Source organism: Arvicanthis niloticus, chromosome 23 (genome assembly GCF_011762505.2).
Source record: "Arvicanthis niloticus isolate mArvNil1 chromosome 23, mArvNil1.pat.X, whole genome shotgun sequence".
Classification (NCBI taxonomy): Eukaryota; Metazoa; Chordata; class Mammalia; order Rodentia; family Muridae; genus Arvicanthis; species Arvicanthis niloticus.
In genome coordinates, this window is record NC_133430.1 from 26,892,037 (window position 1) to 26,919,275 (window position 27,239).

The following is a 27,239-nucleotide window of genomic DNA, read 5'->3' on the forward strand; positions in this document are numbered from 1 at the left end:
TGATGGTCACCTATCAAATGAAGAAGTCAAGGAGGCCTGTCCACTGTGGTAGACACATGGCTTAGGCTCACCAAGCATATTTTAAAAAATATGGTCTTTATTCCACTGCTTGAAGAAACTTAAAATTAAATTTAAAAATTTTAAATTTTTATTAGGCAAAAGAAATTGTATGTGAGTGTACAATTCAGAGCTTATTACATTACTTCTGAAGAGACAGACAGACAGACAGACAGATATAGATAGACAGACAAATAGATAGAGATAAGGTGGGGAAGGGAGAGTAAGGGAGAAAAATTATTATACATTAATTTAGACATACCTTCTGAGCAAGCACAGACAATATAGGAAGTCAGGAGCAGCTCCACTGTGTCTCCTCCATCCTTGCTCTTGTTTGGGTTCCGATGAAGAGCCATCCTTGTCTTCTTTTATGTTGGAAACCAGTACATATCCAGTTGCTGATCATACCCACGTAGGGCACATACGCACAAAGGTGCATTCCCCAAATTATACTAGCATATGGGGACTGTCAGCATTTCCAGCTTTAGTGACCCTCATGTTTTGTCTACTTTCTGTCTACACTACTGTGTGTTCTTGAAAACCTAAGCAACCTTCTTTAAACGTGTTTGGATGTGCCTTGCTGACTCTCCAAAAACTCAAGCTAAAATAAAATAAAATAAAATGAGCCAGGGGGCACAGAGCAGAGTAGAAAAGGAAACGTTGTTAACTGGCTGAAACCAACTAGTTTTCATTTCATTTCATTTCATTCCATGAAACCAAGTGACAAACATTTCCTGGTGGCTCGGTCTGCACCTTCTCTTAACAGCTTCTCTGTGATAAAGCACAATGTGCTATCAGATAGCCAACATTGTTTTTCTGTCTTTGATTCTCTACTCACAATACTCAGGAAAATTCTGAGTCATAAATAGGAGGAAAATGAGAATAAAGAAAAGAAAATTTAAAATTTACATTATATATATATATATATATATATATATATATATATATGAATTGTACTTAGTGAATCTTTCTCCATGGTTATCTAGCATAAATCAGTGTACTAATATTGAATACAAATACATTAGATTTAACTACTGAAAAATAGGAGTAGATTGGTGCCTGTATTTCTAAGGGTAAAGTGAATAGTTGTTAATTTCTACATGTATGAATTAGCGTTCCTTCTTACCCATTTCTTTGAAGAAGATTCTAACACACAATGCCACATCTTGGAAAAGACACAGCAGCTATCTATGATCTATGAATTTTTCATTCATTTCAAAAGGCAATTGAGCACACTTCAATTCAAATCATGACCTGCTGAATATCCTTTTCAGTTTCCAGTTAATCTCATTGAATGATGAAGAGTCCAGTTTGCAGTTAATCTCCTGTTTTGTGTGATCTTGGATAAAGAAATGGAATTGTGTTTTTAATTGTCCATCTGAAAGCATAAAACTTTACAAAGTCAAAAGTACAGAGATCAAGGCTAAGACCCAGAGATCCAGAGGTGATTCCATGAATGATCCCTTTTGTTGTTGCTATTTTTTTTTTAAAACAATGAGTAATACTGAACTATAGTTTTCTATTGGATGGTGACTTCAAAGAAAATAAGATAATTGAACTCCTGAAACTAAATGGAGGGTAAACAGGGCTCTGTTGTACTCTTCTTTTTATTTGGTGAATATCTGAAAATGTCCATGGCAATGTTAAATTAAAAGCAAAATACAGATAATGTTAGGCGCAGAATTGCCTGAAGGTGTCTTGCCTTTTCAATGTTTAACTGACCTGCTACTCTAGGATGGTCCAGAGCTTGGACCTCATTTAGAGGGTTAAAGGATCAAGACAAGCAGAATTCTTGGACTCAGCCAAGTGAGAGCTGAAAAATACATTGTCAGTAACACTGAAATTTTTACTAATGAAAGATAATTGAAATGCATATCTTCATGGCAAAGGGAGAACATAAAATGCTTTTATAAAATATTTTCAAAAATGATTTTTTCTTTTACTTTTACTGAGTATGTATGATTATTTTGACTGAATGTATTGTGTATCCTGTGTGTGTGCAATGCCCATGGAGGCCAGAACAAGGCATCAAATTTTCTGGAACTGCAGTTAACAGACAGTAGTAAGCTGCCAAATAGTAAGTGTTGGCAATCAAACACAGGTCTTCTGGGAAAAATAGCCAGTGATCTCTAGAACTGAGCCAGAGTTCTTAACTATTGAACAATCTCTCCAGTCATAGAGAGAATATCTTGTGTATTATATGGATGTGTCACCTGTCAATCAAAAAAACCTATATATAGCTTATGGCTTAGGCAGGAAATGATAGGTGGAACATCTGGGAGCAGGAGAATTCTAGGAGAGATTTGGGCAAGAGAATCAACCAGGAAGATGTAAGGGAATGGGGACATGGTGTCTGAGCACAGGTAACCAGCTACAAGGCAGAATGTAGATTAAAATAAAAGGCTTATCTTTATGATTTTACCCAGAAAAGAGCCTAGCTATATGGTCAAGGTATTTGTAAATATATTTTGAGTCTGAGGCTATTTCTGGGAGTATAAGGCTAGGAAATACCAGACTCAACTTCAACACAACTTCTATATGTTTCACTAAAATTTATAGTGCTGGCATAACACAGCTGCAGCTGTTGCTTTTGTGGGTTTTTGTTTGTTTGTTTGTTTGTTTTGTTTTGTTTTTGCGTGTGTCATGAACAATTGTATATTGTTTAATGCATAATATTTATTAAGATTTATTATGTAAGAGGGATATGCTAAGCATTTACATGGATTATTTCATTTAATCTTTCCCAAAATACCCCCACAAGATTGGCATAATGTAATTACAGGCTTGAAACATTAGCCTTTAGTGAGCTAATTATCCAGAGTTATGGCATCACAATGTAAACCATGGTATAGTGATTCTAGAACATACTTTTCTAAACACAGAATATTTCAAGACCGCTTGAGACTCACATTATTTATTTTCTATACCTCAATGATCTGGGCTTCTTTGATGACTTGTTTTGTATGTCCTGACTCTCACACTATCCTAATATTTTCCTGTTCTGGCCCCTACGCATAGGATTCTATCCTATGTTGTGGTTCAGTCTCTTGTGGTTTTGCTCACTCTATGATCTGGCCCATGCTATTATTTCAATGTTAGAGCTGCTTCTATTTGCCACTCTCTCAAGTCCTTTGGAAGTTTGTTTTAGACATACCTAACATATATCTTCTACAGACTGAAAATTGCCCCACACCAAGTTCATATATCCAAATCCTAACTCCAAGTGTAACTGTACCTTTATATAGGGTCATCAGGAAAGGACACTAGTCAATCTTATTAATAGCTTTGTAAAAAGAAGTTAGGTGGCGTTCTCTCTCATTGCTCATGGGGACAATAAAGACCATGTGGACACCCACGGGATGGCTGTCTATAAGTCAGAAAACTGAATCTTTTAGACATTTACGTGAGGCTCCCAGTCTCTCGAACTGTGAGAAATTTCTGTTTCTTAACTCAGACAATAGTATTTTGTCATAACAGCTTGAGCAGATGAATGAATGGACGGATGAGTTCAGATAGCATCCTATCTCCCTTTCCCTGAGATTTCCTTTCAAATGTTCCTGAGAAAATAGAGAATGAATTCTCTAGAGAAATCATTATATAATTGGAGGGGTTCTCAATTAAGAATTACACGATTGGATTTCTCATCACTATCTCCTTTTTTAAACTATGTGACCTCAGAGAAGTTATTTAAGTTATATTTAAGTTATTTAAAAAGTTCATATTTATTTTCTTTTATGCTTGCTTATTTTTTTTTTATTATTTTTTAATTTTAAGTGTGTGTTCGTGTGTGTGTGTGTGTGTGTGTGTGTGTCATGTACCTATATAAGCCAGAAGTATCAGCTCCTGGAGCTGGAATTAGAGCTCTTTGTGAGACGCCTGACATGGCTCTGGGAACTGAATTTGGGTCCTCTGCAAAAGCAGTAGAAGCTCTTAACCACTGAGCCTTCTCTCTAGTCCCTTTTTTCTGCAGTATATACAATCATGAAGGCATATGTCGACCTTGTTTCACAATAAAGCTATAAAGATTCAAATATTCTTACTAGGTAATGCTAGCTGATTTGGTACTGATGCCTAAAAGTTACTTTAAATAAGGCATGGTGGCACATAACTTCAATCCTACAACATGGGAGACAAAGGCAGACAGACTTCTGTTTGAGGTTAGGCTGGTCTATATAACCAATTTCCACAAGTACTGGCTATCAAGTACTAGCCAGGACTACAGAGTAAAACTCTGTATAAAAACAAACACATAAACATTTTGTTTGCTTGTTTGTTTGTGTGTGTGTGTGTGTAGTTTTCTTTTACATATGAATAAAAGAATTAAAAATCACTTCATTAACTCAGCAGATTTCTCAAGGTACTTTTAGCACTGCTTCTAAGTGGCCTTTCCATCTCTATTATCTTCTGTGATCTCAAAAGTATGGAAACTTCTCCTTAATGTCTCTTTTTCCCTGTTCCATAAGGCTCTCTTCTTGCCAGTGTTCTTCCTCCTCTCATCCTTCAGGCTTACTGAGGATAGATCAATTGTGACCTTGTTCAAACATGCTCATGTCCTCTATACCCAGTGACATACTATCCCATGACCAGAGCTTCCCATACCTGTCTGCCATTTCTCTCCTGCCTTCCACTGACAAGATTCTAAATACTTACTAGTCATTATTTTTATGATGTGCTATTGAAATTATAAACTTGAGCTTTTATTAGCCTGTAACAAGCCTATAACCATTTTTAATTCTTCAAGGCCTTTCTTTACATCATTATTTGTTGGGGTCCACACTAGCCCCACGTTGGGGAGGCCAAAAAACGTCGCAGCCCAGGCAAAATGTTGAGGTCCGGGCCAACCCACGTTTGGGTGGCCACTGTATCCCGGCCCAAGCTGCCGCTCCGGTCTGCGGGTAGGGGTTCAGCAAGAGCGAGGGTGAGGGCAGATTCTACCTAATGTCTGATGTGTCTGATTCGTCTGATCTCAGTAGTCTGATTCTGATCTGTTCTGTCTCTGCCTTTTATATGTCTCACTTCTAAGCCACGCCTCTAAGTTACACCTTTAATCATGCCCTTAGGTCTTATCTCTAACTCTGCTCTCTATACTTCTAAGTCATACTCTTAAGTCACACACCTTTAATCTCACACACCTTTAATCTCACACACTCAAGGTATCTAAACCAAGATTATCAGAGTGTGCTCAGCTGTTGTAGGCTATTGTAATCCAAGTCTCATGTCAGGGTATATGGCTCAAGATGGCTGCAAAGCTGATAGCCGCTTTCTGCTAAAAGTCGGCCCCCAACAATTATTCTCTTAAGTAAAGTATTGTGAATTCTCAAAGAACTGTGTACTTTTCGACAGCTGACTTGTATTCAGTACAGTGTACGTATTTGGACATTCTTGCTATATTCATCTGTTTTAGCATCCTTAATTTCAGGCACACTATTTATTTATAAAGCATTCAATAAATACATGAATTATCAACCTGATCACAGTATAATAGTTTGATTTTGCTGGATCAAATACAGAATTTGGATATTTTTGGAGAAAGTTCAAATTCCATGATTAAAATTGTATCTAGACCTGCATGAGAAAAAAAGGGACTAAGATCCTAATTGTTACTTTCTCTTTTCAATGAAACAAAGTAATAACAGGCCATAATAGATTGGTTGTCAAGGGACAACGTATTCAAAAAATGTTTGTTGAATTGAATACATGTCAAAAAAAAGGATGTCAAAATAGTCCATGATGTATATAGTGTGTGGTAATTTTTAGAGAGTTCACAAGAAGAGACCTAATTTAGAATTTCAAGGAGTCTCTAAGGCATCAGTTCTCAACCTATGGGTCACAACTTCTTTGGGGATTGAACAAGCCTTTAACAGGGATTGCCTAAGACCACCTGCATATCAGATTTTTACATTATAATTCATAACAGTATCTGAATTACAATTACAGTGTAACAACAAAATAACTTTATGGCTAAGGATTATGACAACATCGGGAACTGTATTAAAGGGAGATTGAGAACCACTGTTCTAGAGCAATAGTTAGCATATAAGTTTGGAATCAGAAAGATGGCCCTTTGAAGCTCAGAATGTATTACCACATAACCCTTGCTTATCGCACATGCACCCAGAAGTTGGCTAAAAGTTGGGTTTTTAAAGAACTGTATGGAAGACTGTTGGAAGACTTAAAAAAGGGATGAAAAACTCACAAAATATACATAATTTTAATTATAGTAAAATTAGGAAAGTAGTGAGTTCAGGTGATGGACTAAAACTATTGCTTTGTCAATCTCCAATATGTAACATTTATAGACTTTCAGAAGAAATTTTAGATTCTTCTTTGCTGTAATAATAACGGATTGTTTTTAACCGATTGTTAATAATTAGCCACTATTAGTTCAGGACTACGGGCCAGGAATTTGGCTCAGAAATTACATCCACATTAGATCATGTAATTTGACAACACTATGAGGTATGTGATACTTTTATGCTTTCCAAGAAAGTAGAGTAGAGTCAAGGTGTCACAATTGACAAAGACCTGGCCTGTATTGAGGGTCAGTGTTGGAACTAGGCCTTCCTATTCCCAAACCCAGGGCCAAATTTAAACTTATTGGAAAGGGATAATGTCAACTTTGTCATTGAAAGACAATGGAAAATTGTTTCTGTGGATGGACATTGGGGCATTGTTTCCCAACAAGTTCCACCGCAGTCATCAAGGGAATTATGGTGGAAGCTACTGTGTGAAAATTTCAATGCAAGATTTAGCTGTAAAATTCTTTAACATTTTTCAAAATAATGTCCTTATTTTATTAAACCAGACTTCTAGACATTTCTTTAAATCACACTGGGCACAATTATGTCACTGAATGTCAATGGTAAATGTTTGGTAGTTGGGGCTATGCTTCTCAATTATACTTATTAAGCTTTGAAATGACTTGCTGTATTGTTTGATAATTACTAAGTCAATTATTTTACTGTGTATCATTTGTGATGTACAATATCCAAAGAGAGAGGGAATTTATTATATAGAGAGCAGGACACAATTAACAACATAAAAGAGGCTACTATGAAGAACCTTCTCTATGTTGAAAACAAGGTAAAGATCTTTATATTATTTTAAGTGATTGTTTTAAACCTAAAAATCCTACCTTGTATGATTAAGCCGCTGAGTTTTAATCCTTTTATTTATCTATTTATATTTATTTTTTGCAGGAGGGAAATCTCAGAGAGTCTGTGAAAGTAAGCCACGTGTACTCAGTAGTCCTTCTGGGACATCAACCATCTCCACCTAACCTTAGAGTCCACATGTTGTGCATTCACTTCCAGGTAAACATAATGTGACTATTAACATGATTTGAAAAGTATTAGACTAGTTTTGCTTGAGCTATTTGTGGTCTGTTCTTTCATAGTTAAAACAGATTAAACAGACTACATAGATTAAAGCAACAGAGTACTGGCATATCATAGGCATTGATATTTTTAAGTAATTATCTGAGATAATAACTATAAAAGAGAACTCCATATAATTTGGCATCAATGAACCCAATTTCAACCCATTCACAAGATAATCAACAGTATGTCTATGCCACTAACAAAGCCTGAAAGCACATAATGGCATCTTTTACAACTGGATAGAGGACAGCTATTTAGCTAAATATAAAGTTGAAATTCATGGTGAAAAATGTCATTAACTACCTAGTTGACAAATGAAGTGTGTGTCAAAAGTTCCACTACTATGAGAAAAGTACAAGCTAAGCTGAGTAGATGAAGAAGCTAGTGGGTGGAAACTCTAGAAAGAAACTAGTAAGACTAGAAGCTCATTCAAATTTCATTTTATAATTCAGTGAGGTTTTTTATTTTGTTCTGTACTGTGATGGCAAGCTTAGCTAAAAAGATACCCAGAGCTTTCTGTTTAAGGTTATGTCTAAATATAATTCTTGAGTAATGTTCAAAGTGTTTATGACTTATGGAAAACACTTAAAGATACCAAACACTTTTGATAGCAAAGCCTCCAGCAGTATTTTTTCAGAATACAATGCTTCTGTCATCTTACCTTTCTGGAATGCAGCTTCTCCTCTTCGTTGTCCATCACTTTTATCTGTACACAAAGACCTCAGGTAGACTGAGGATTAACTCATCTCATAAATATGGCCTTTGGATCACTCTGAAATTAGTATGTGTTCAGGACAGCCTATAGCACATGAAAATGGTTCTAACTTCCTGGACTCTTAATAAAATATGACACACTTAGCTGTCTACCTGGTCTCTTACCAAACATTAAGGGAAAAAAACATGAATCGTCACACAGGGTTTTGGGAAGAACATTTTATTGCTAAGCATATCCTTGAACGAAAAAGCAAATGGGAAATAAAAGAGAAAAGGAAAAAAGAAAAAAGCAGGAACATCACAACATTATGAAAAAAATCTCTTTCAGGGTCTGCAAAGAACACAACAGGAATCCGATGAAAGCTTGCCTACAGAATGCACAAGTTCCCGTAAAACTGTCCAAATATTAACTTACACTAAAAGGAATATAACAAATGAGTTTTTACTCTGATTTTAAAAAAATGGAAAGAAAGAAAGGAGAAAGTTCACAAGATCTCACGACTCCAAGAACAGCAATCTGTCACAGACATCGAGATATAATCAACTTCATATAGGCTGGGCCATTTATCTAAAATCGTGCTTTGATATTCTTTTACAGTCCTGTCTTTTTAATGACAACAACAAAAAAGGAAAACTCGTAACACATTGAAATCTCAGATAAGGAGGAACACCGCTTTCCATATATATCAGTAAAGGCTACTGTTGTTTTAGACTGCGCCTTCTGCCCCATGTCTTTAAGATATTTTTTTTCAAAGTCAAATATTCATGCAACTTACAAAGACCAGCAAGAGTAGATTTCTAAATCTAAACAGCTGATTGGTTTTCATCTGTACAAAAGAAATTGTATATGCCTGCCCCTCCAGATGACACATTCCACCTCGGTGTGAGTATGTGTCTTGTTTTATCTTCTTGCTTTTTTTGAATGGCTATGGCCACGAAACCAGTTTTTTATTACTCTGTACATTGTTTCCTCTTTTACAAAAAGAAGACAGAAAGAGAATGGACAAGAAACCAAATAGACAGACAGAAAGGAAATAACAGTTCTTAAAGCGGTATGTACATACACGACTAAGGGATTATACCAGCAAAAATGTAGTAAAATATGTAAACAAAATCTGAGAAGTTTCTGTTGTTTGTTGCTTAAATTCTCTTTGACACAGTTAACTGTGACAAAATGAAAACTCACACTTTCTTCACATTTTAAGGTTAACTTTTTTGTTGTTTTGTTATTTTTCTTTTAAAATAACATTCTCATTCCACTTCAAGACCTTAACAGATTTCTGTGTCAGTCATCCCATCAAACATACCATGATAAATATATCTGTATATATATATATTTATTTATATATATTATACTATTAAATTCCTTTTTTGTGTGTGTCGTCACAGCAGCTTTATTCATTTATTTATTTGTCTTTAAAAAAAGATGGGCGAAGGGAGACATGAGGAGATGGAAAGGATTTACTCACATCAGACTACAAAGTTAAACCATATGGAAACTGTTATCATATTGGGGGGTGGGGAAATAACTATGATTTTCACACTTGGCCATGACGTGGCTTGTGTGACCATTTGTGGTTGCGTTACAAGTTGGGAACTCCCCTGCAGTCTGTTGAAACAGGCGCTAGCATTGTCTTTTCATTTTTGTTTTTGTTTTTTCTTTGTTTACATGCAGTTCACAGATCCAGTCCACCCCCTTTCCCTTCTTCCCTTCCCTTGGAAAGGCTCTGCTTTAATTTGTGGGGCTTATGTTTCCCCGTTCACACATTTTGGGATGATGGACAGGGACAGTTAAGTGAAACCAATAGCTCCGATAACACCAGCCCCAAACCCATTTGTTGTAGGTTTGAATGGCAAATACTGGAATTAGATCTTGGGGACCTGCTTTTCAAATGGATTATCATCCACCACATGGGTTCACCAAAACATTAGGAAGCTAACAATTGGTTCTAGAGACAGCACAACCTGCTACATGGAGTGAATGCCATGGTAGATTTTGAGTTCATATGGCAAGAGTCTCATATTTTTTTTCTGAGTATTATTTTTTCCTTCTCTTCTTATGTGCAGTCATTGTCAAAAAAAAAAAAAAAAAGATAAATGAAAACTCAAAAGCTATTTTTCCCCTCAGATCTTGGAAAGTAACACGCACACTGGCCAGAACCAGATGGGGTTATTTTTGTACTGTTTTGTTTGTGGGGTTTTTTTTTTTTTTTTTTAAGCATTTTTTCTTTTCTCATTTTTTTTGTTTTTGCTTTTTTACATAATTAAACAAACAAACAAAAAATAACTCAACATTGTTACAGTCAAGATTCACAAACATCATTACAGACTCACTTGGAGCTATGGAACAAGTAAGCCATATAGTCTTCTACCCCTTTCAAAAGGTCCTGGAGAAAAGGAAGCTTCCAAGGTCATGTGGAGTCATGGACTTGCTCCAGGGCACTAAGTGTGTGCTTTATGATACAGCAGGGCAGAGACAATTTTCTGTCTTCCGGCCAAGGCTACAACCTTGCAGCAAGGCTCACCATTACAGAGAGAGATACACCATCGTATGGTATGTGTCCTTTTAAAAATGGTTTTTCCCACCATAGTCGTGGTATACCCCATCTCACAGAACACATCCAACAAGTTAAATCTCATTGTCAAAGTATTCAGATGTGTGTATATAAATGATTGTTTTAAATTCGCATACGACTGGTGGTGTAATGTTTACACATAATACTCCTTGTCCTTGTTTTTCTGTTTCTTATGGCCGCTCTTGGAGCTGGCTTGCTTCTCCTTCATGAGCGTGCCGTTGCTCTGGGCCGAGTTGCTGATGTAGTTCCTCGTCTCATCCACTTGATAGGACCCCTCGTCCCTGTTCCTGTACTTGTACATGGCGTACAGGAGGATCAAGATGCAGAGGGCGGCAGCAGCCACAATGCCGACGACCATCCCTGTTGTACTGCTGGACTCCCGGATCACCTCTGAGGCCCCCGGAACCCGTCTGATTCCTGGCTCCGTGGGGTTTGCTGTGGGCACATTACGGAACATGGGGGAAGTAATTAGTGGGCTCTTCAGTTTGGTGCTGTCTAGCTCATAGGCAGTGGGCAACGGAAGCAAGACTATATCAGGCTGGGGTTTGAGATCACGGTTATTCATTTTGCCAGCTGGCAATTTGGGCACCATCCCAGACGAGGAGGACGCTGTGAAGCGGATCAGCTCAGGGGACAAAGAGGTGGTTGTAGTTCTACTAGTTTCCGAGACTTTGTTAGGTCTAAAGTCATTGGATTCCCACTTGGGCGCATGTGCTTTGTAGCCACCTTCGAAGATTGAAGTGGAAAGACTCTTATCTGTTACCAAGGAGAAGGTGGTGTAAAAATCTTCATCATCAGTAGGGGGCAGGTTAGAGTCAAAGGTTTCCCCTGAGCCATACCCAGATATCACCAAGCCATCATCATCACAACCTTCGCTGCCTTGGTCCGACAAGCAAGGTAACCCCGCCTCAGAGGTCATGGACAGGGAATCTTTGGTGGTCTCAATAATGGTGAGGAGGGGGCGGAAGGTAGGGGGGGGTGTAATGGAAGGTACACGAGTAGCAATAGGAGGGGTAGCTAAAGGGTCTTCTACAAGAAGAGGAATAACTAATTCACCTCCTGGGATTGAAAAGAAAAAAAGACATAATTAGTATAGGCATAAACACAGTTCATCGTTACTCTAATAAATGCAGGGCAGAGGTTATGCTTCTGAGACTACTATAAAATGAGCTGCATCTGCATATGGGTAATTTCTGGCTATTGCCTTATTATTCTGGGCTGAGATAGAGCTCGTTATATGCATCTGCCTACCCAAAATTCGGAACCTTGAAATCAGAGCCTTAGATTTTTAAAGATACTCTCAAGTGATTTTCGAGTGGCAGAATCCAAACAGGCTGGTTTCAGAATCTTCTGGCAAGATGATGACTTTCGGTCAGTGATACTCTTAGAAATACTGAGAAGACCTCATGTGTGTGTTACATACACCGTGAGCTTCATTTATGGTCGTATCAACATGCATATAACATTTCTTTATTGCTTTCTTGTTTTCTATATACTGGTTCTCAGGAGCACGGAGATGATCTATTTTCCATTTTACTGAGACTAAGATCAAGATTAAAGAACTCAAAAAGCTTCCTGTACTGCCTTGGGGCTATCCTAATTTCCCATTAGCTACGAGACAGGAGCAAACAGCAGGGCTAAATGTTCATCCTGATGCATTTTGACTATGTATCTCTTGAAAGTCCCTTGACTCTTAAAATGACAACTTGTCTTGCGTTAGCATAAGATGTGTCTTGTGTATTCAAGGCTTTTATGTTATATGAAATATATGCTGAGCTAGAAGCTCCATGTTAAAAATACCCAGATTAGATATCCATGACTGGCTGGAAACTCACGTTTAGGTTGAAAAAAGTTGACTTAGCAAAGTCAACTTTATTTTGAAATCAGTGATTCTTTACTAGAGTGGCAAAAACTACATACTAGTTTACCCAGAAAGCTTCATTGTTATATGATTACTAAACACGTGGGCAACAGGGGAAAAGCAGTTTAAGAATACTTCACAAAATCATGGTGTCTTGCACGTCACAGATGCAAGAAAGACTCTGCCAGGGAAGTTGCTCTTTTAATATAAGCTGGCATTTTCCTTCCATGTCAGCAAGACAGTCTCTGTGGCATCTCTTTTTAATTGAAGCAGAGCGATTTCAAGAAGTCACCACTTGTGTCCTGTCACTGCATTTATTCTAGAAAGATATGGTCTAATTCATAACCTAAAAGTGTTTTAAATTGTAGATTCTTTTCAAATTCTGTAGAGAGATGAGCTCAGAGAGTTTTCAGGCAGAATAACTTTTAGTAACTATGGCTTCCTGTAATGGAGAAGCTGACAGGATATCTAACAACAAGCAACCCATCAAACAAAGGAGATGCTCTATTTTTGTTGACTTTCGAGGAGAGCAGTCTCTGAGATGAGGAGGAGTCCCTGGGCTTAATGGAGAGGGCTCTCTGGATTTAGAAGATTAGGGAAGGTACTAGTAGGTTGTATGGTGTGGCTGTTTCTCTCTACAGGAACAGTATCTGTGATGTAACTACATTCCCAGAGTAGCATAATTTCACTCTCCAGTTAGAAAGTTGAGATGATGATACGATACTATCCGAAGGCTCTTTCTGAGCTGGACTCAAGGCTCTTTTGTATGCTGCTTTTGGTAGCTATTTTCCTGATATGGGATGGCTAGTATATGTGCCTCTGCCTACCTTCCTTCTCTATCAGCAACAAAGCCAGACTGGGCTTTGCAGCAGGTTCAATACTGCAGATTTCCAGAGACATACCAGAGCATCAAGTCTTTAAGTTTACACAATCTTCCATGATTCTTCCTATAAAGATTCATTCTTAGAACAGTTCCACTTGGCATCCCACAGCTTGTATCTTTAAACACCACCTGTGGTTCAGGAATATTGCATCTGTGCTGTCCAGGTTCCAGGTATGTTAAGAGGAGGGCCTGGTAGCAAACATAGCAAGAGCCTTTGGCTGCTTCCCTATCTAGCCAACCATTTTGGTACCCAGCAAGTGATAGTTGGTCAGGGAAAAGTGCATATAATTTATGTGAATCATTCAGAAGGGCAGGGACAATAGAGAGTTGTATAATTATTTCCCACCTAACAGATAATTTTATGAAAGGAAGTAAAGCAAGTATCTTCCTGAGAATCTCAAGATAGTCTGTAGTCTGAGCTTGAGTTTGAGTTTCTATTCTATCTCTCAGAGTATGAACTGGTTGAGCAAAACGATTTTTGCAAGGTTTGCAGAGCTTTGCCGGGCCAGTGTTGCCTTTTTTTTTTTTTTTTTTTTTAACATTGTGAACATATATAATTCATATACCTTGCGACTTAGTTAATACATAATTTACACACTTTTGCTAGTTTTTATAAATGGGATTTGGAGCTGAATTCCCTAAAGGTAAGCTAGCCCTAAAAACTAACCTTGCACAAACTATTTTTTTTTCTTATACTTGTAAGGGTAGGGAGAGGTGTGTATGTGCTGTATTTAAGGTGATCTGGGTAGAGGGCAGTGTTTGGATGGAAGCTCGCAGCCATGAGGAAGAAGTGAGTACAACTTTACTTTCCAGGAGAGAACAAAACTGGGTGTTATTTTCAATCAAATAGTGTGTCTTCTCTCTTTGCCTCTGTGGTGTGTGTGTGTGTATGTGTGTGTGTGTGTGTGTGTGTGTGTGTGTGAGAGAGAGAGAGAGAGAGAGAGAGAGAGAGAGAGAGAGAGAGAGAGAGAGAGAGAGAGAGAGGCACACATGTGTTATAGGCTTTGTGTTGTAGTCAGAGGACAATTTTCAGAGCTGGTGCTGTATTTCTGCATTTTTGTGGCAGAGTCCCTTCTTTTTGGCTGCTGTATGTGCTCTAGGCCGACAGGTCTTCAAGCCTTTAGGTGACTCTCCTGTCCAATCTTCAATTGAAGGTGTGCAGAAAGTAAAATAGAGGACACCAACTCTGAAGTTTTGTGTGGTCTGAGGACACAGAACTCAGGTTGTCGGGCTTGGGAACCGAATGCTTTTGACCTGCAGCGGTCTTGCAAATCTTAGGATCCCTTTAATCCTGGTTAACAGGGAAACAAAAAACGTTCAGCATATGACTTCATTACCAGCATAAAAACTGAGCTGTGTGTTCCTTATGGCTATAACAGAAACATGCCTCTTAAACATAGGAGGAGACAATGTTGAAAAGGAAGACTATGTGGCTGGTTGAGAAGCAACTCATTTAAATATAAATCCTAACTCCTTGACCTTCAAGAAAGATAAAGATCACCATATTCATGGTTACTAGAGGGCATTTGCTTGCTATTTTAATATACTACCTGAAACACCTGGAGACTTAAATTTGACTTTTTTTTGGTTTTTTGGGTTTTTTTTTTTTTTTTTTTTTTTTTTTTGGTTTTGTTTTGTTTTCTCTTTACAATTCTTGCTCAAGCCTCACAGTGTAGTTTTAAAAATATCTACAAAACTCGTTCAGCTTACAGTTGAATCAGGCCATTTCCCTTTGCTATTCTTTTCTCATTCAAAAGTCCAGCAGGTATCTCTGATTTGAAAACAAAGTAAAAATCCAAATAGCATAGATATATGGCTTTAGGGCTTTCTAACTGGTGGTTTTTAAGGGGCTGCTGAATTCCAAAGTGAGCTGAGAGCAGTTTATCTTAAAAACAAAACAAAACGATGAATATCATATCCTAAGTAAGATCCGAAAATCTTTCAGATCTATCTTTCCTCTTCTTCAACATTTTGTTTTATCCTGGTGTTGCAGTGATAAGACATTATAAACAATGCCCTCTGCCAAGAAAGTCTGAGGCCAAATTTTGCTGGTCTCTTCTTTCTGAAATTGTAGAAGCTTTTTATAATTTTCTGTCTTGGCACTGCCAGGAATTAGGGCTTCCTGGAGTTTGAAATGAAGCTGCATGGCATGGGAGGACCATTATTGCAAATGGGAATTATAGCAGAATATGTAAAAGCTTTCAGGTGGCTGTAGACATGAGAACTGCCTGGAATAGGTACATGAGTTAGAGTGTATAATTACTTTTAAGTATTGAATTACTTACTTACTTTCTTACTTACTTATTTGTTTAATAGATGTGTGCATGTATCTGGATGTGTGTGTGTGTGTGTGTGTGTGTGTGATTGTTGTATGCAGTACATATTCATGTGTATAAAGGGGTATGAGCACCTGCACACCACTGCAGATGTCTTCCCTAACTGCTGTATTTCTCTGACACAGAGTCCCTGAAACTGGAGCTTATGTTCCTCTGTTAGGCTGGCAACCAGCATACCACAGAGATCCTCCTGTCTCTGTTCTTGGTGGTACTGGGATTACAAGTATACATATGGCACCTGATCCAGCTTATGTAGGTGTTTGGGATCTGAATTTGGATTCTCATAGTCATGAAGCAAAACGGTCCCTTGTCGGCACTGACCTATCCCCATAGCTCTGTAATCAGTTTTAATACAAACTTTTGTCTTTAAGAATTGAGATGACTACAGCATGTATTCAACCTTCCATATTATTGATTTATTGTATCAAGGATTCAAGGGACTGCAGATAGAAATGCTCTTCCCCCACAGTGTCTGCCTTGAACATGTGCAGATCATTTTTTCCTATCATTAACCTTAAAATACATGCAGTCTAACAACTTTGCACAGGATGCACATTGCATTTGCTATTTTAACTAATACAGAGAATACTTAAAGACCAAGGAAAGCTATATGCACAGGTTCTATGCCTCTTTGGTTTATTTTGGACATCGGATCTAGATATGTTTGTTGTCCAAACTGCTCTCAACTTCTGGGCTCAAGCAAGAGCCTTTGCTTTCCAAGTAGCCAAAATAATAGTCATAAACAAATATCCCTAGCCGACTATGATATTTGGTTTAAGAGATTATCTTAGTTTTTTTTTCCCTGTTGCTGTGATAAAGTATTCTGACAAAAGCACTTTGAAGGAGGAAAAGTTCATTTTGGCTCAGAGTTCAAGGTTACAGTCCCTACCAGAGGCACATCACAGCAGGTGGGAGCTTCAGGGAGCTGGTCCCATTGCATCTGGAATCACTAACAAGGAATGCTTGTGTTCAGTTTTGCTCTCTTATCTTTATATAGTTCAAGATCCTGCCTTGGGAAATAATGTCACTCACAGTGGATGAGTCTTCCTATCTCAGTTAACCTAATTAAAATAATCCCTTACAAGTGTGCTCAGAAGCGTGTCTCCCAAGGACTTAAACACATACAAATGTTGGTATCAGAGAGGTACCTAGAACCAATCCTCTAGGTCAACTGATCCAAGAGGACATAAATGTATTCATGTATTTGTGTAGTTACCTTCATATGAGGTGAGGGGGCAGAGGATGTATTTCTTAGGAATGATATAATAACTAATAGTATACTTCTCCTTTATAAAAACTATATAATAATCAACCCTGTCTGTAAGGTTAGAAAAGTATTCACACAGTCAAGTTGAATACTAACAGGCAGAAAGATATTAAACCTGGAATACATCAAAATTCTAATGTTTTATGCCATCTCTGGACTTTTCCTTTGGTTTAGAATAAAAACTATCTGTATTCTTTAATATTAGCATCTTAAAATTGGGAATATACATTTATTTTGACAAAGCTGAGCTTTTCCTTAAACTAGAAAGCTCACTAGGGATATAAAAGGTCTATTTTAGCCCTGAAGGCTGCCCTGCTTTTTTGCTCTATGAGTGTATTTATAGATATATAATTCATGCCTCTAGGGCTGATATCTAGCAAAAGGGTCTGTCTGCCATTGCAAAAGACAGTGTATTAAAAATTCAATAGAACTCTTCTGAACTGTGAGGATGTTGTCAGTGATGGCGAATGTAGTGGGTCATCTAAAAAAAAGAAAGAAAGAAAGAAAGAAAGAAAGAAAGAAAGAAAGAAAAACCAAGACCAGCATGAAGTTTCAATGTGGCTCCAGCCTTTCTGCCTCTCTGGAGACAGCTGACTCTGAAAGGTCACAAACATACAAATAGAATGATGCTAAGGAGATAGCCTCTAGAGACGACTCCATGCTCCAATTGCTAGGATTCTCATACATCTATTTTGGTTCTTTACCTTATTTCTGATTTGCATCACTCTAATCCACTCAATACAAAAAGACACTCATTTACATATTTGGTGTCACAGGAATACTTCAACCCGCAGATACGCTGAAGCTTTTAACCATTAAAGGGCTCTACCTTGGTGACCTTCATAAAAAAAAAAAAAAAAACTGGACAAACACAGCCCGTACTTGGTAGAGAAAACACCACGTATCAAAAAAGAAAACTTGAATGTATCAAAGGAGTGTAATTTATATTTAACGTGATGAGATTCTTCAGTTAAACCCTTTAAGTAACTCTCTCTCCCTCCCCCTCCCTCTCCTAAATAACAGTAAATGGTTTATCTGAAAAGAGTTTAATTCAGAAAAGCTACCACATCTGTTTTTTACATATGTCCAAGGAAGATGAGTCAAAACAGCTTGATGTAATTATGTGTAGTAAACTAGGGGATGCCAAGTGAAGTTTTCACTTTTTTTTTTATTACCTACAAGTTTTTGTTTTGAACTCATTTAGCTTAGACTCACGTTAGCATTGGAATTACACTTTTAAGCCCCATGAATTGGTTATCTTTCAACTGCAAGGGAAATGGGAATAATAATAGAGTCTATTCCTAGCCAACAGACTATACTGCCACCCAGAAATGCTTTACTAGTTTTATTAATATTTTGACCTATAGACACTTCAGTCATTGATCATTCTCTGTCCTGTTTAATGCAATGGGCTTATATGTAAAGAAATAAAATACTCAGGGTTCAAGAGGCAATTTTAATCATAGACTTTCTAGAAAGATTCATAATCATTCAAAGATCTTGCACTCAGAAAAAAAATTATTAACCTCTAATAAAATTGATAGTTTTTTCAACAAACATAAAAGCTTTTAATATGATTAGGTATATTAACACCCCTTTTTAGAGAATTTTATCTTTTAAACCTGAAATTCTATCCAACATGTCAAGTAGCATAAAACTGCTTGAACTGAGGTGAAGAGAGCCCATTCATTAGAGTTCCCAGGCTGAAAATACATCTTCTCTTCACCACTCAGCTTGATATTTCTTATAAAAGTTCTGGATAAGAGTGATATTTAGAATTAAAGTTATAATATGTAACTTCTGCATTTAAAAGATTGCATGGTGCCTCTCTCCAGCCTTGCACCTGTGATATGCAGCTGTTACACTGATCCAAACAACCTTAAGGTTGTCTCAACCCAGAGTTACACAATGGTGACACCTCCCAAGGTACTTTCTAAGTCAAAGATAAATTACCTGCATCTTCCTGAAACAAGCATGAGATGCCTATGAAGCTTACCTGATTAACTCCTTCAGGATGAATAGAAAGGGGAAAGGAGAGGAAGACAAAGGAGATGGTAGGGAAGGAAGGAGGGAGGGAGGATGCTTGAGTCTTCTCTCTGTGTGTACATGATGCAATGTGCTTTTGCCAGAAGTTGGATCTATTCATTGGAAGGCATCAATATCATAGCACAATACTGTAAACACCTGGGATTCTTGATGATTTTATTCTGAGTAAAATTGATTTTGTAGCCTGTGGTGAAGATGATAGCATAATCCTGGAGAACCACTCTACCATAGTCACTTGAGAGTACCTTATTTCCCCTTTGCTGAAAGAAAATAAGATAAAGGGCTGATTTCCCTGAATATCTTCTAAGGAATTAAATTAAGGATGAAATTACCACTGATGATACTGGGAACTAACTCAAGTCAATTTTGTGTGTGGGGGGGGGGCATGCCTTCCATTTGCTCTAACCAATTTTAATATTCCACTTTAGAGTAACCAATACTATAAAGGCTTTAAAGTCAGTGGCTAAAATTAAGCTTAATAAGCTTAGATCAGGACTAGACTTTTCTTAGTTGATAAGAACTGGCTATCTATGCTCTTTAATTAACAGTAGAACTCCTATTGATTACAGAATGCAATTCAGCACAAATCAGAACAGTGAAAATAAAACAAAAAGGCCCAAATAAAACAAAACACATAATATACTTTTCAAACTCATACATATAAAAGAAAATAAAACCAATATCATAGCCAAAATAAATTAAGCAGAAGGATAACAAATAATACCATCAAGGCATTCACAATATAAGAACACAAAGCAAAGGGAAATAATAATATAGAAGAGAGAGAGAGAGAGAGAGAGAGAGAGAGAGAGAGAGAGAGAGAGAATGCAGAATTTCAACATAGGCAAAATAATTGAAATTATAACAGAAAAGCATACCATATTAATTTATAGTCAACTTACATCAACAAATTGCCCGCATGTTTTTTGGCATGGAAGAAAAAATTTACAAAAGAAAGTTGTGTAAGAATGCTCTTGGACAAATAGAATTGCCACATTCTTGAAAGTTGTTTTTTGTTGTTGTTGTTGTTATTGTTGTTGTTGTTATTTCTTAAAAACTTTTGAACAAAATGTCTAATTTTTCAAATTTAGTAATTTACAACAGAGGGTGATACGGGGAGGCAACAACACATACATTCACACCACATGACATGAAAAGAAAAAAATCTGCACTTTAACAATTTTTACTTTGGAGGGACTTTGGAGGGCATTGACTTTAGATTTAAAATAATTCTTCATTCTATGACTGAAAACCAAAAAAAAAAAAAAATGTATAATTTGCTTTTTTTTTTTTTTTAAAAAAAAATTGTGCGTCTATAGGGTTTGAAATGAATTTCTTCATTGTAAGTTTTCAGATATATATTTAGATTTTTATTGTCTTTTTGACAAATTTTAGATTTTCCTTAATTTAGGGGACTAGATGACAGCACATAAATTTTAACAATGCTAAAGAAGGGGGGAGCATGGGAAAGGAGGGGTGTGGAAAGGGGAGGGTTGTGTCTATGAGTGTACTACACAGGAGATGAAGATGAGAGGGATAAATGTGTAAGTGAGTCGCCATGTCCATGTAAGGGCGGCACGGAGTGATCTAGCTGCATTAGAGCTTCTGGCTGTAAGGAAGGGATGGGCAATATACAAAAACAAATGAGCCTACACATGCCCATCTACGGAAATCAAGAACAGAACTCTAACACTGACAATCTCACACACCCTAAGCTGCAACTTCTTCAACATGCAATTACTACGAAATCATTACAGTTTCATCATGAAATTTTTTTTTTTCAAATCATAAAAGCACTTAAACTTTTTTTCTCCTCTTCCAAATAGACAAAGTACATAAAATAATATTGCTAATACTCAAGACCAAAAGGTTAAAAGCAAAATCAAGGAGACTAGAGTTACGCATTCAAGTTGAACAACTTCATCGGCAGCCACGCAGCCTCATCTACAGCTGGGAGTAGAGAGCCCACATACCGGACTGCTAGTGAGTCCTCTGTACAATAATGGTATGTTCCAAATGATACCGTCCACCTTGCACAAGCCACCCATGATTTGTCCTACTGCCAATGAGACTGGCTCATCTGAAAGATGAGGATGTAAGGTCCTGCAGCTGAAGTTGTTCCACATTTAAAGAAAGAGTGTGAAAAAAAAAAAAAACTGCAGAAAACAATTCATAACTTTTTCTCATCATTTTGGAAAATCAACTCTAAAGGTAAAGATCTAACAGTTAAAAAGAAATACATTGATTATATATATTTATAATACAAAAACATTTAATTTTCAAACAAGAAGGGAGAAAATAAGAAAAAAAAGATTTTTTTTTTTTTTTTAAAGAGATGAACAACCAGATGCACAGGCTGAGGAGGCACAGACAGAGCAGTCAGGGGACATGGCTTTATATTCATGTTGTTTTTGCTGTTTTTTTATTTGATTATTTTAAATTTGGATCATGGATCCCCCCTTTTGTGACAGTCAAAATTGAAAACATATTCCAATATTTCTTTGGAAGTGGCATTTTGATTTTGTTTCTCTTAAAAAAAAAATAAAAAGGGCGTGCAGTCTGGATGTACGTCCTAAGAGACAGTTCAAAGAGAAGGTGGGTATTGTCTATCACCCCTGAACAGTTGGGATGTCAATCAAGTTAACGCATGCTTAAAGTAAGTTGCATTTAGGGAAAATAGAAAAACAGAACAACGAGCTGGGTTAGGTAGAGAGGTTGGCAAGACAAAACCAATTTGGGATGGGAAAGAGGAGCTGAGTTTTGATTCATGCTTTTCCAGTAGGGGTGAAACACTGCAGAGGACTTCCTTTCAAGTTTCAGGTTTCAGATACAGTGTGTGTGTGTGTGTGTGTGTGTGTGTGTGTGTGTGTGTGTGTGAAAAGGAGTCTATAGTGAAAGGAAGTGAAATAAAATATAGCAGTTCCCCAGTTGTTTGGAACTTCTTCAGGGGACTTGCCTAGAAGGTATAGTTTGTAAAGTGTACCAGAACTACGGTAGGTAACATTACTTCATGAGTAATTTTATTTTTTTCCTCCAAACTGAAAGAGTACCAATGGTTTACAATAGGATATCAAACCATGCCTAGTGAATGGAAGAATAAGAATAAGAAGACATTATCAACATCAGTATCTACAAGGCTGATCATGATGTATTGTGCCTGAGGGAAATGGTGTCACTTTTCTAGAGACTAATTTGAGAGAGAAAACACTGCATCCAATCTACATTAAGAAAAAAAGACAAAAGCCCATGAATGTCTTAAACCTGTGTGCTCATGTATTCACATGGTATGTGTGTGAGCATTGAGAGATAGATATTAAAAATGGATGAAAGGAAAGAGGTTTCACAAATGGCCTCATCCCCTACTGGAAAAGATCGCTGAATTATAATCATCATTATATCCCTGTGAGAACTATAACTTTCAACCAAGGACTGGGAAACCCGGGCAGGAGAACCCCAAAGGTAAGACACTTGAAAGCGCTTGGGTCTGACAGCCAATTCCAACCACTTCAACGAACCCCTTTGGGTGACTTTGACAAATTGAATGGATTTTGAAAATGAGGCCAACTTCTGCCCCCTAGGAGACGCCCCTTTTATTATTTTATTTTAAATAGAATTGTAGTAATATGTCCCCATGGGTCAGTCCGTACCAAGATTTTTAGTCTCTGGTTTAATAATGTTAATCATTATTTTTGGAACTTCACAAAGTGCAGCTGGAATGTTTCTATATGGAAGAAAGACAATTCCAATATTGAAATAAAAGAAAAACCCTTGTTGTTATTTGGTTGAGCTTTTGACTATTGGTAGTTTTAACAGTGAATTTTATTTAATGAGAAAATCTGGGAAGTGCTAAGGAAACTGGTTTTAAGGTATCAATCAAATGACTCTCATAAGGCTTCATTTGGTAATATTCACATAGACTACTCTTTGTTTCACATGTCACTACTGAAAGGAGAAAACAAAGTTTGTCTAAGTGCAAAAGCTGAAGAATGCAGTCCTATCAGGGCATTCAGATTCCAGAATAATAGGTGGTGTTTGCAGGATTCTATCAATTTGGGTCCCCTAGGGTTTTTGTGGAGTAATTTACCTATTTCAAAAATGTTTGTTTTAAAACCTTTATAAAATAGGACACCACTTATTCTCCAGAAATCACTGTTTGGACAATTCAACACACTAAAATTTAGGAATGACACTTTGCAAATTTAAAAAAAAAAAGGATATGTATTTTTTAAATTCATGGAAGCCATAATTTCAAATGAAGCCAACACACCCTGGATGTAGAGAGCATATCAATTTTTACAGTACATGTTTTAAGTACAATCATTAGTAGCCAAATTTGAAAATGCTTTGCTCTCTAATAAATACCCAAAATAATACTCTTAATCATTCTTAGTCATGGCATAGTTTCATGCTTATTGTTCATTTCTATCTATATTCACTTTAAATTCTCAACAAGGATATGTTATATATCTATAGCTCCTTCTAAATGTTAATAATGTATGTCAGTTATATTTGTCTTTGAGAACAAATAATACAGTAATTCTATTTAAAACAGTATATTCTGATGCAAACATCTTTATCTCAGCATGTCCTAATAGCCCCATCAAAATGGAAAATATAATGCTTACAAAGAAAGCACTATAAGTCAGAATTTCACAGTTCAGAATTCATTGTGGATAGCTCTCTTCCACTGAAGGCATATGTTTCTAAATATGATGGTTTACTCAAGTAGCTTGAGTTCATGCCTTGCCTATCTTGGACACAGGTTCTCCTTCTAATAAGACATGTCTTAAACATGAGAAAAAAAAGAGCCAATGGCAAAGTTCAAATGAATGACATTAACTTTCAATAAGTACTTGACTTTCACACTCAAATATTGGAGATAGATAGATAGATAGATAGATGGATGGACAGATGAGGGAAGGAGAGAGAGGGGGAGAGAGGGAGAGAGAGGGAGAAAGAAAGAGAGAGACAGACAGAGAGAGGAGAGAGAGACAGACAGAGAGAGAGAGAGAGAGAGAGAGAGAGAGAGAGAGAGAGAGAGAGAGCAGCTGTGTCAAGTGTCTCACTGAAAGTTTGAAAACATAGCAACACCAAGGAGTTGAGAGATCACAGACTTAAAGAATATTTTCAAATCGTTTGCAGTAGATTTATAAAGAAAGTCTTCATGACTGTCCCTCCTTTGGACATACAGAGATATTGTTGAATGATTATGATTTTTTTATATCTACATGAAGGGGAGGATTCTCATGGGAGAAACAATGGCTCAATTTTACATCACACATTGGTCTAGAATGAAAATGTTGGCTTTGTACAGATGTGAAATCAAAAGAAAGGGAATCTGGCTAAGATTTTTGAGTCAGCACGAGCCTTTCTATACCTTCACATGACATAGCATCCCCAGTATTTCCCAAGGCACACTGTGACAAAAATTGCTTTACATATGGTACTTGTTACTAAGTAAAAATGCTTAATATTTTGTTTTTAATGGTAAACAAAAACACCCATGCATTATTTGTTCCAGACTCATTTTCCACACTTAAGTATTGTAGGTAGGAAGAGAGAAAGGCTAAATTTTCAAGAAAGAAGAGTGCAGATATCATCAAATCTGATACTCAGAACTGCATTTCTGTGTTATTAATCTCAAGGTCATTCTACCTGCATAAGGTATTCCAGAAGACATTATTATGTTTTAAAAATTAGATAGCTGAGCCTACAGATAGCAGCAAATGTTTAGACATAAGAAGGAGAGGACCTTCAAGTAAGAATTACATTCATCTGAGTTTTAACATATTTCTTTAGGTTTATCCTGCAATCTCCATTCTTCTTGTGACTATCCTGTATCCTGAATTGACTATTAACTATTAATTCAGTGTCCCAGCAAGCTTAATTTGTTTTCTTACTTATCCCAGATAAATTTTAAATAATTTGAGGGAAAGGATAGTGTCTTCTTGTTTACATTTATTTTCAGAAAAAGTAGAAAATTCTTATTCAAATGTTTATTTGGATAATTTGAATTGCCTAGCTTCTTGTTCTCACCCTAGCCTCTGTTTTCCATAAGGGCAATCACACTTGTATCACTGACATGCCTCAACTTATGACTGGACTCTTACCAAAAATGGAGACTTTGAGTCAAAGACCCAAAATGTTAGTCTTAGCTGTATTGCAAAATAATGTATTAGACATTCAACAAATTAATTCATGGTATTGAGTCTGTTTCCTCATGTATGATGCAAAGATTATGTTCTCTGCTCAGTTACTCCACCTCACAGAGTGGATTTGCACATCTAATAAGATTTTCCATGTGAAAGTGTTTTTAAATTCTAAAGGGCTTTGCATATGGTTGCTTCTATTATCTTCAAGGACTGTCACCAGCATCATATCCAACAGAGAAAGCGGAGTCCCAGGCAATCAAGACCAATGTTATTTCAAATATGATCCTTGAAGTGTTTACTTCAGTAAAAAAGTCTAATCTCAGTCTCCAACCCTGACTATTACAGTCATGATAATGTCTTTCCAACTCTGTTTCTACCTCTTCCAGGAATATTGCCTTTTTAATGTTTAATTCACTCAACTTTAAATGGTGAGTGTGTGTTATGTAATATTGTAGCCACTTTATTAAACTTGTGTAGGTTAGAAACAAGCTCTGATGGGGTCATATTTAAATGCATCTTCATGAGGATATATTTATTGCGTATCACAATAACAGACATGGAAGTGGACTCTGGTCCTCTGTCTATCGATCTGTGTAGACCGAGACTGGGTATTATTAAAGACACAAAGAATGATGAAAACAAAGAGAGAAAACTCCTCAAACCCTTTGGAAACAATCCTGATCAATGCTCAAACTGTGGGGTAAATTGGGAACATGAAAGAATGAAGGTTGATGAAGTATTTCAGTTCTTTTTTCCTGTAGTGTTTAATAGCAGTTAAGATGCACAAACGAGAAGAAACAATTTTAAAATGGCCAAGCATTTTGTGTGTATGTGTGTGTGTGTGTTTGTTTTTGTTACTGTTTTGTTTTAGTGGTAATCAGTTATTAGTATAAGTGAGTTCTTCTTCATCCATGATTATAAGCTTCTTGATGCACAGGATGATTTTTTTTATGCTTCTGTTCTATTTTTAATGTTTAACATGGATGCATTTAATATGAATTTTGTTGAATTGAACTACAAAAATAAAAAGGCTTGGTAAGAATTAGAGCTTTGCTTTGGGAAGTTGGAAAATTTGGAGATGGTTGAAAATGCCATTTCTCCTGACACTAGTTTCTTCAGTCAAGAATGAGTGAATGAAGTGACCTCTAATCTGTGAACTTGCTCACCTCTCCCTTCTTCCTTGTCTTCCTCCTGTGTAGATTTAGGGTTTATGGATGCATATCACTTATTATAATACCATTATAGGTGAGATAAAATGCCTATTTATCACTATTTAAAAATCAACTCGTGCTAGTCAGTAATGGATGTTCTTCTGTCTGGAATGATTTTTCTCTTCAGCGTGAACTGTATAAGATTGCACAGTCTGTCTTTTTCCTGAATTGATCTCACTCATCCAGCCAACTCTTAGTTGGTTTTAGACTTAGCTTTGGGGTCCTATTCCCAATGAGCAAAATGTACTTTCTTTGATGTTCTTCTGCTTCTATGATATTTGCATTGCAACAGGCCCAGAATCAACAGAGTTGAGGACTATACACCAAGAACTCTGAAACCATCAACCAAAATAAGTCTGTTTCCCTTTATGCTGATTTTCTAAAGGATTTGGTCATAGAGGTAAGAAAATAACTAACATATTTAGAGTTTAGTATTCCTAGTGATCCAGGCTAACCCCGTAGCTTTAGACATTATAGATAGGATGGGAATTTCTAGTTCAAAACTCTGGTCACAATTCTAACTTGCCATATCTGCTTGCCTACACAATATTTCAACATTGATAACTAAGAGGTACCTTGAATTCAGCTCCAGCTGACCTTTGACCCTTTTAACCTTTCACCCATCAGAACCTCCCATCTTTGGACTTGACTCCATTGTACAGCACTCTGGGTAGTCATTATACTTGAGTCTCTGGCTGACCTTGCCTCAAGAATGTACTCCAACCAAATTTCTTTCATAAATTCCAGATGCAATTCT

At 36.8% G+C, this 27,239-nt stretch overlaps 1 protein-coding gene across 50 annotated transcripts in view; it reads right to left on the reverse strand.

The window, feature by feature from the left end:
* Positions 1–8,360: 8,360 nt before the first annotated feature.
* Positions 8,361–27,239, reverse strand: part of Nrxn3 (neurexin 3) — a 1,548,305-nt gene continuing 1,529,426 nt past the window's right edge. For 25 of the 50 annotated variants that reach the window (XM_076921537.1, XM_076921535.1, XM_076921530.1 and 22 more), the window contains one exon: positions 8,361–11,161. In XM_076921537.1, the coding sequence (XP_076777652.1) occupies positions 10,860–11,161 (302 nt within the window). In that variant the 3' untranslated portion in view covers positions 8,361–10,859. Of the gene's footprint in view, positions 11,786–20,021; positions 20,729–27,239 lie in introns of all 50 variants that reach the window. The other 25 variants (XM_076921498.1, XM_076921500.1, XM_076921503.1 and 22 more) reach the window with 3 other exon arrangements.